Source organism: Nematostella vectensis, chromosome 9 (assembly GCF_932526225.1).
Source record: "Nematostella vectensis chromosome 9, jaNemVect1.1, whole genome shotgun sequence".
Lineage (NCBI taxonomy): Eukaryota > Metazoa > Cnidaria > Anthozoa > Actiniaria > Edwardsiidae > Nematostella > Nematostella vectensis.
In genome coordinates this window covers 11,832,514-11,842,697 of record NC_064042.1, presented here as the reverse complement: position 1 = coordinate 11,842,697, position 10,184 = coordinate 11,832,514, and the positions used below count along the sequence as shown (strand labels likewise).

Sequence of the window (10,184 nt, the reverse complement as noted above, 5' to 3'; positions counted from 1 at the left end):
ATTTAGTATTCAATATTTTTAGATCAGGTAAGCGATTATTGTGCGCTCTGTTATTTTTCAAAGCGTGCCCCAAACGCAGGAAACTGATTTTAGGATTAGGACGGATTTACTTATTTGAAATAAAAATATATCAGTTATCATAATAGAATCAAAAAGCCCAAACTGTCGCGATCTCGTACCAGAACAATGAATACAATACACCAAAAACTGGAATTCGACTCTGCCTAATAATTTGGCAGAGTCGAATTCCAGTTTTTGGTGTATTGTCAGTTATCATAAGGTGTAGCCAGGGGGAGGCCCGATGTCCTAGAGGGGTAAGGGGGTTTTACTCAGTTTCCGTTTGGATATAGGGGACTCCGCCAATTGTGTGTAACCCAGACCCTGTTTCAGGCAAAATATCGAAAAAGGGACCTTTGACGCTGTTAACCCCCCGGAACATTGCCCCGGTTTGTTTCGGTATTGTCCCACTATCGAACAGTCGAAAGCCATATTTTTGTTGAGCTGCCATACCTTTCTCTGGGCTGCCATGTTCCGTGAACTAAACTTCTAGGCCCTCCATCTCCAGTATTTTCAGCACAGGCTACCCCCAAATTTAAAAATCCACACGACATCGAAAGATAGCGAGTAAACTTTATTTTTTAGACAGTTCTACCAGAGATTTAGATTTGGAAGTATCTTTGATGAAAGATTATATTTGAATACGCCGGGAAAAGACTGGGGAAGCCTAACGCAACTTCCAGGTCAGCGTTAATTCCCCGCCCCCTTTCCCGGCCTGTTGAGGGCTTCTGTTAAATCCCAGCCCCCCCCCCCTCCCCCCACCGGCATATTACAGGTGTTAAATAGGTGTTAGATCCCCCGCACTACCGCGTTATAATACATCCCCGGTTTGTCCCGGGGATGGGTGGACCGGGCTGTCAATCAGGAAAACAGCCCCATTCGCAATATCCTATTTAGGACAAAGTGAAAAGGTAAAATCGGAATCCTGTTCAGGACAGGGAGACCGGAAATATATAGTATACCCGTCTAGGAAAAAACAGGTCTAAGCGGCTCGTGTGACCGCAATGCATGCTGTAAAAAGATCCAGCGACTTCTCGAAGCTATTTCAGTGCTATGTGGATAAATCGCTACTGTCCGTCCATTTGCGAATACACTATTATGTAGTTATCTTAGGGTCATTTCTTGTTATATGCTATACGGAAATGATGACAAAACCTGTTAATTAAGAATGGAAAATAGAGAATACTACACGGAAAGTGGCCGCGTACGGTTTTTATTCACGAGTTGTGCAGTATCAAAAAACGAACGAGTGAGCGCAGCGAACGAGTGAGTTTTATTTATACAAAACAACGAGTGAGTAAAAACTATACAAAGCACTTTCCGTGCTGTATTTTTTTTTAGTATATACATACTGAGGAATTTATAATAAGCTTATTACATAACATTTTATAAGATTTGGCTGCAGAGGCTCCGAGGTTTGTGCTGTTCGACGGTTTAGTTGAAGACAGACAGAAACTTACATTGAAATGAATCTGTCTCGCTAATGTCTCGCACGAGACTGTAGCTCATGTTACACAAGAAGTGCACTTTTTAATCTCTAAAATCTCGAAATCTATGAAATAAATAAATTACTAAATTGAAAAATGCTTGTACGATTTTTATGCACTCGTTGATGCGTCGGGATTGAAGCGTTCAAGTGCAGTAAAAAATATCGTTCGTCCAATCAGAACCGCGAACGACTTTTCTTCACGGTGAAAGAACATTGTTCGCGCCTCTGATTTGCTGAGACCAGTGAACGAACGAAAATGTACTGAATATGTTTTTAGTGAGTATTTCTCAGTATGTATAGATATAAAAATATATACAACACAATAGGGGGGGGGGGAGAAGCAATCAGGGGCAGGTTGAAAGACAAAGGTTAACATACCATTACAACTTCAAGTTGATTTATTTCCACTCTTTGAATAATATTCAATATATGCTGTGGAGGTTACTGAGGGGTTTTTTTTAGAACAACAAGCAATCAAGCAAAACAATTTAAGAAAGTCTACAGTACTGTTCTAATTTTTAAATATATTTTCTTATTTATGGAGACATTTTTCCAGTTGTGGCGCAAATGCTGGTGATTAAGTTCATCAAGAATGTCATCAAATGACATAAGCCTGTAATTCTGTAGGTATCTGGATTTGAGCACACACTATTTTCCCCTCTTTTTTCCACTAAATCATGATAATTTGCTTTTGAAGGTCTGTCTTTGCCTTTTGTTTTCTTGTTGCAATGCTTCACATCTTCTTCATTCTGTTGCTGTTTCTTCCTTTCCTGTTTTCCTCTATATTTTCTATACCACTTTTCTTTGTCTCTTTTTTTCCACCATGATTAGCATTCTCTTCTTGCATTTTACTACTACAGCTTTTCTTTATTGTTTACTTGGCACACCCATTGGATTCTTCATTATCACTGCCAACAACCTTAATTCTTTGCTTGTCTTTGTGCTTCTTTTTCTTCCGCTTTTTTCCAACTAAAAGTCATTATCGTCCTCTTTTGAAGGTTTATCATTGTCTTGTGTTTTCATGCGGCAATACGTAAACTTGGATATTTTTTCTTTTTCTTTCTCTCCTTCATTTCCTCTTCCACTCTTTTTTCCATTGGGCCCATACCTTTTTTATTTATTTCTCTTATTACTCCACCATCACATTAATGGCGTTATTTTTAGATGCCATTTGATTTGTGCTACATCCTTTCTTTCTTTTTTTCTTGCCACATCTTTCAGAATCATAACGATCATAACCATCACCTTTCTCTATCGTTAGCTTCATTGTTCCATTGTCTTTTTTCTTTCTCTTCAAATGTCTGATATCATCAACATCACCTATTTTCATAGTCTTCTAGTCCTCCTTGCACTTCTATTGGTTTTGTCTAATCGTTAGCTTCATTGTTCCATTCGGCCCTTGTTTAGTTGAATGGTGATTTAACGTTCAGGGGCCGGTTCCTGAAAAGCCGATTTGCGCTAACCCAGGGTTAAATTAACCCTAACCCACGATTAAATTTTTACCCCCAGATTAGTTCCGTTCCCGAAACGCTGGTTAGCGCTAACTCTGGGTCAGTTTGGAGGTAAAATCTAACCCTGCTCGAGGGTTGGGTTAACTCGCTAACCCACTGTTTAGTTGGCGAAACACAGGCCTCCCAAACTTTGTAGTAGAACTAAAGCTTCATAAAATAAAGTTGTCGACAAAAAAGACGTTACACAAAACAATGTAGGGATCAAATATCCTAACATTTCGCTTTATTATGTGACCTTCGTTGACTTGAAAATTACGCTGGGACAGACAGAAAGTTACATGAAATTTATACTTGAAATGAATCTGTCTCGCTAGTGTCACGCACCAACTCGAATCCTGCAAATGACACTTTTTTGGCCATGAAATGGAGGTAATTACAGGTGATGTAGAGGTGTTTTGGGGCTTTTCTGCGAAAATAACATCACCAAAGGTAAATTTAAGTTGCTTTCTGTTGATATACTGGGTACCCTGTGTGAATTTTACTCCTCAAACCAGTATTTCACTCGTTTAATCCAGGGTTAGTAATTCGGGGGATTACTTCGCTTTCGGGAACGGTGAGTTATCCGTCGGTTAGCTAACCTACGATTAGCGAATTTTAACGCCTCTCAGCGATACCGCTGATCATAATATACCACGGGCCCGACTATACTTCGACGTCCTGTTCCTGTTCGGTAACTCCAAGGCTAAAGATCCAACACAGGGTGACCGTGCAAGAGAGAGGAAGCAACCATTTGATAACAACGGGTAACAAAATAATAATAATAAATAAATGAAACAGCAACAACGGCAACAACAAATCGAGCAGATCAAGGTCTTCAGAAAAAAAATCGGACAATTTCGAACAAGTGACAGTATACACCCAGTAGCCAGAATTTCCAGGAGGGGAGGGAGGGGGGTCTCAGCTGCGCCTAGTTGATTTTGTAGTGATTTTCGCAGTCTACTTTTAAAAATAAGTATAAAGAGATAAAATGTGGGTCCTTTCTTTCAATGTTATTCTTCACACATAATGTACAAGTATTTTTATCGAGTCAGCAAGGCTGTCGTGTCTTCTAGGGCCGGCGCGCGAGTGTTATTTTTCCCATCTCTGTTATGGATTGTAGCGACGGAAAGCAGAAGTCGGAGATGGTTCGACAGAATTGACTCAACTGTTATACTTGGAGCACTACCTTTCAAGAGTCAAACCCAAAAGGTAAAAAAACAAAAAGAAAAATGTTAATCAATCTTTACCCTTAACAGTAATGCATTTTTAACGCTCGAAAAATGGAATTCCCCATAGACAGAAGTCCAGTCGAAACCAATTTGCTATCGAATCCAAACCTTGTTTGATCAATCAATCTAGGGTCCCCCCCCCCCCCTTACATGCAATTAAAAGATCGCACTCCTGTTTGCAAAGAACAAAGATTAGCCTGCTAGCCGGCTCTCTGTAGATTCAGAACAAATCCCGAAACTCCAGAGAGCCGGCTAGCAGACTAAACAAAGTTTTAAAAGACATTGAATGTGTTGAAGGAGTTGGGCGTTTATACTTCACAAACTTCAATGTGTCTTGAAACCCTAAATGTAAACATACCTGTCAACTCTCCCACATTAGGCAGGAGAGTCAAGATTTTGGACCCCTTCTCCCGCTCGGAGCACCAAATCTCCCGCTTTTTAGCTTTTAATGTTGCTTCTTAAAATCCTTCTCTAATTTTGTCTATTTTTTATCAGTGATGAAAATGATATTTTTTTATGTAGCCCCATTTAATAAACACAGATACAAGACCCTGCTGATTGGGCCAATGATAGTAGGAGAGCCATTTAGCTGCTCTTGCTTGCTAGCCCCCTGTTAGGGTATACCCACCCCTCCCCCCAAAATAAATTATTCAAGTCTTGAGATTTTCTGGGTTTGACAGGTGTAAAGCACTTCAAATTTTCAGAGTTCACCACCTTGCCTTCATCGTTCAAGTAAAGCACTGTGTTTGTTATACAGCTTATAGATGAGAACGTCAAAGGTGTTATAACACTCAATGAGGAATTTGAGACCAAACATCTCTGTAACAGCAAACAGGTAATAGTCTGTATTACAATACTTAACAGGCCCGTAGCCAGGGGGGTTTAGAAGAACCACCCCACTTGACTGGGCTTTTATGAAGGAAAATCGAGTACCACTGTGAGCTAGGATAAACATTTAATGGATTAACCTCCCCCCCCCCCCCACTCAAAATTCTAGCTACGGGCCAGGTTTAGGGGGGAAGGGTAGTAACAGAGGCATACCCAGGATTTACTGAGGGGGGGAGAGTGCACATTCATAGGAAGCATATGGAAAAAGGATAGTAATTCATTAATAAGATATGACCCCTTTTGCGCCCGTCTGTGTACATGCGCCTATAGTAACATGTGTAACGTGGAGTTGGTGCAGAGGAACATCCATCTATAGGTTTTTGTATTTTGGGATACTTGCTGGCAATTTAGGTGAAGTAGCTTTACTGGCGAATCCGTTGTATCGCGACCCCGCATTTTCAAAACATCGATTTGTTTTTGTCTTTTGGGATTTTCTGCTCCACCAGTCAAATTATTCTAAGCCAATCAAATTCTTGCCATCTCTTGTCTAGTGCAGTTGCCTGGCTTTCTGTCGCAACACTGTCTGGTTTTCGTCCAGAGGATAGCCAGGGAAGTAAACAAAGCGAAACTCTGATTGGCTCAGAATGGTTTTACTGACGGGGCAGAAAACCAAAACAAATCTTGTTTTGAAAAGGCAGGTTGCTATACAACAGATTCGACAGTAATGCAACTTGTCAGTGTATATCTGGATAGATTAAGTTTCTAGGCAGATCTAGCAACCTCTTATCAGAGCTAAGGATGCATTTTTTAGCATAATTCCCACTAAGAATGATTTATTGCTGTGGACCCCACACTGTGCTTTTCTCTAGACATGCCCCTGGATATTAAAATCCAAATTCTCTGCCCTGTGGGTTTTTTTTACTGTAAGCTTCTTCAGTCCCACAAATTTGTCCAAGATCAAGTCTTTTTTGACCCAAAGTCTCTAAATTTTGTATGTTGGCAAGCCTCTCTTTTAGGCCAGCTCCAACTCTGGTAACATTATGCTCCATTTTCTTCTAGGAATGGTTTGCATGGGGGGTGACTCAGCTTCGACTTGCCACAGTAGACTTCGGTAATGCTCCCTCGTTTGCTCAGCTCTTAGAAGGTGTCAAGTTTATAGAGGACATGAGGTCTAAAGGGGATTCTGTATATGTACACTGTAAAGCAGGGCGTGGCAGGAGCACAACCCTTGTTGCTTGCTACCTCATGAAAGTGAGTAAAGAAAACAAAGAACTATAAACAGGTCCACAACAATGATGTCTAGAAGAATGTGGCTAAATGTTTTATAGTATTTTCTGTCATATTCTTATTATAGCCCCACCAGGTTCTTTTGGTCTTTTTCCCTGGTAAAATAATGACCCCCTATGGCTGCAAAATGGAAATTTAATGTGAAAAAAAAAAAACACCAAACAAAATTTTTACTTTCAGGAGATTATCGGTTCCTGTCCCTATAATGAAGTAAATTGTGTGTGTCTTTACTGATAAAAAGCAAATTGTTATGCTTTAAGCCAGTAATCCAAACTCCTATCTTAACAAAGACTAGATATTCTTCCCCAATTTGTTTATTATATTTTTCCTTCTTTGCAGAATAAGAATTTAAATCCTGAGGAAGCTCATCTATTTATCAAGTCCAAGAGACCTCAAATTCGTCTGGCCTCTCAACAATGGATTGCTCTACAACAATTCCATGACCATCTACACCAAAAAAAAAATTCATAAAAAAACAAATTCAGGGTTTCTCCAGATTTAGATGTGCATGTGGTACCAACGTTGAGGGTCACAGCCATCAAGATGCTTTAGGAAAACTCAGGGTGAATAGTTTAGATTATTTATTTCTCAGGAAAAATAAAACAGTATTGGTTACTTTTAAGTTATAATAGGCCATCTCTAATAGTGTGGTAAATATAAGCCCTGTCATCATTTTGTAATGTATATTAGGCTAAGTTGAAAAGTCGTATTATTCATGAGCCGTATTCGATGCAAATGCATGCAAATGAAGATGAAACAATCGACTTGGTTCATTTGCATTAAATATGGCTCATGGATAATAAGACGTTTGAACTTGGCCTAAAAAGAATTCATTTAGTAAACAGGGATAAGCTATGAGATATAATAAAGGAAAAAAATGATAAAGAGATGTACAATTCAAATACATTTTACTGGATATGCTTTTTTATACAATGTTTTTTTACACAAAAAATAAAATTTTTATGTTGAAAGTATTTAAACAATTTTGAACAAAATCAACAATAACCATCGAACTAACATTCTCTTTTTGGTATTACAGAATTGTTTTGGTAAATTGTTTAAAGCTGACTGAGTTTCCAAGTATTGGTTTGAAATATAATAAATAGTTTTAACAGGCAAAATAATACTTTTCATAAGAATGTAAAAATAAATTAAAAACCTTTCAGCTAGGGATTAATTGGTCAATTTGAGCAAGCTCCCTTCTTTTGTATTTTGCTGTCTCATCAAGAATTTTGTTCTGCTGAGTTGTTTTGAAGTGGTCTTCTGAAGAGAAGTACATGTGGCTCTATGGGTTCAAACAAATAATAATTATTTTATATTCTGGTTAAAATACATACATACACAGTAAGGATGCAATCAAGAATCATTGTGGTGTAAACTGCACTGCTTCATAGGAATCACAACTAAATACTGTGTTTCCATTTTAGCATCCAGCCCAGGTTAAATAATTACCCAACCTAGGTTATATTTGAGCTGTGTGTGAGCACGCACCAAATAGCCACTTATATAGGATGCCTGCAACTACAAAGGATTCCCAACCTAGGTTCCATTCAGCTCAACTATCCCAGGAATTATGGTTGAGAGTACTCAACTGAAATTACAGGCAAAACTGTTTGACAGCTCTTGTCAGCTATCCCTTTCCAAGTCAGTCATTTCTCAACTGTGTTTATTAAAAAGTCATGATATTGCCACATGTTTTTGAGATCTGCACATTTTGCTAGACATTTTGCATGATTCTTTGCAACAAACTAGTCAAGGGACAGAGGCTTCCTAATGTTCTAGCACAATCAATCCAACAAAAGTGACAAACATAAGACAAAGCATCAGGCAAAGTGGTTTCTTAAAAAAACATCTTGAATTATCGTAAAATCTTGTTAACAGGAGTCATCACAGGATGACAAGAATGGCTTAAAAAATCATGAAAATCACAGCAGCAGTTTGAATTCAGAATCCCACACACATTACAGTGATGCTGTTCCAGCTGAATGATCAACCGTTTAGGTTTTCAAGTGAAAAACACATTTATCTGTCTGGGATTCAGTTAATCCTAGTGATTTTGTGTGGTTAAAAAGTACTGGTTTGAAAAGTTGATGTCACCAACCTCTTAACTAGATAATTTAACAATAATCAGTGCATTTATGTTCATCTATGTTCCCAATAATTGCTAGGCTCATTCTCTGCAATTCCTTGTGAATGCTACCCAATCAATTAACACAGGGTACTGTAATCTATATAGAATGTAATTTACCTGGCTCATGTATTAGATAGTGAACCCAACCCGGAGACTGCTGCACTCCCAGGTTCCGCCATTCACTCTCTGTCATTAGGTGTACGCTTGGAACTTGGCTCACCAGTTCTTTGGGTAACATCACATGACTATCAAAAGAGAGAGATTACTCAGGAGATAACTTTGTTGTAAAGACAACCTTGGTTTTACAGAATGGATGTTTCTGGGGATGCCTTGGTACGAATTTCCCGATATAAACCAAAACTATTTCATAAAATTATTATTATTATTATTTTTTTTTTTGCACCAAAGAAGTGTATAAAAGGGATAAGTATCCGAGGCTCACACACACTGGGGATAGGTAGGTGCCTGTATTCTGTTAAGTTAGAACCTTTTTAAAATATCATATGCCCTACTTCTCTCATTTAAGTAAGTAGATGATAGAACCTATTGTGTCCTAACCTATCGTAAAAACCAGAAACATAATCAAAGAAATTTCAAATCTTATCATATGTAATTACAATAAAAAAACAATGTTTAGGAAAAATATGGCGGCAAAGTCGAGAGCGAATTTCGAAGCCTGCACATCAAACACTTCAAACTCCGCGATATAACCAACTCACCGATACTCAAAGTACTCGTCGAAGTATTTCTCGGAGTAGGAGATCTGCGAAACACTCGAGGAAGAAGGCATCATTAACCTCTTGCTCAGAGCAGTAAATCTTGTCCCAAAATCGAAGCTTTGACTTGAGAAAGCCCACTTGGATACGGGAGGCACGTTCTAAGTAGTAATAAAATACTCCAAAAGAATCGTCCGTAGAACGGTTACTTTGAAACAAAGTTCTGAGTTTCTTATAGATGAAGATTAATCAAATGCATTAGTAGAATTTTGTTGTGTCTATCTGGTTTCTCGGTAGAAGTGAGAAGACTAGAAGAAGATACGAATTCGCCGCGAAAATATTATCATGTCCGCCGATCTAAAGAGAAATTACTGTTTGATCTTTACGATATAAATGTTTATTCCTCTATATTATTCCGTTATATTTTATTAGTCGATTTTTTCTTAGATCGATTTACCAATTTATATTTTAAAAAATACATGGTATTTCTGCTTTTTTCCTTTAAAATCCGTCAATTGTGTATTCTGGCGTGAGGTATCTACCAAATTCTCTCAAACTATATTAGCTCTAGGCACCAGTCTTCTTCAACACTAAGATCCACAGGCCTCCTGCTGTTCAGGCGATGTGTCATGGAGATTAAAGCAAAACTCGATTCGCGATTTTGAGATGGCGAGAATTCGCGACACGTTTTTTCGCGCTTTTCCTATTTTCGTAAAAAACAGATCACTTTATTTTCGCGATTTGGGATAATAAAATCAAGCAGGAATTAAAATGTGCTGTAATCATAAAAACTGAAACAATTTGTAACAAAAAGATGCGTGTGCTAAATTTAGTTCATAAAATCTATAAATACAAGTCAAACTCAACCCCTTACTATACTATAGGTATATTAGATGACTAAATAGACAAGGTGTTTCCATAAACAGATAAAGCTTATTAAACGGCCAATATTCCCCC

At 38.2% G+C, this 10,184-nt stretch overlaps 2 protein-coding genes across 2 annotated transcripts; one reads left to right on the top strand and one right to left on the bottom strand.

Annotated features, from left to right (window-relative positions):
• Positions 1-3,926: 3,926 nt before the first annotated feature.
• On the top strand, positions 3,927-7,265 carry LOC5512403 (phosphatidylglycerophosphatase and protein-tyrosine phosphatase 1). Its single transcript, XM_001632654.3, has 4 exons — positions 3,927-4,245; positions 5,023-5,100; positions 6,153-6,344; positions 6,720-7,265. The coding sequence occupies exons 1-4, from the start codon at positions 4,063-4,065 to the stop codon at positions 6,849-6,851; spliced, it is 585 nt and encodes a 194-aa protein (XP_001632704.2). The 5' UTR covers positions 3,927-4,062; the 3' UTR covers positions 6,852-7,265.
• LOC5512404 (cyclin-dependent kinases regulatory subunit) lies at positions 6,945-9,568 on the bottom strand. The gene is made up of 3 exons (XM_001632695.3): positions 9,231-9,568; positions 8,629-8,756; positions 6,945-7,665 (listed from the first exon to the last, which is right to left on the bottom strand). The coding sequence occupies exons 1-3, from the start codon at positions 9,302-9,304 to the stop codon at positions 7,604-7,606; spliced, it is 264 nt and encodes an 87-aa protein (XP_001632745.2). The 5' UTR covers positions 9,305-9,568; the 3' UTR covers positions 6,945-7,603.
• Between the last annotated feature and the right edge of the window lie 616 nt (positions 9,569-10,184).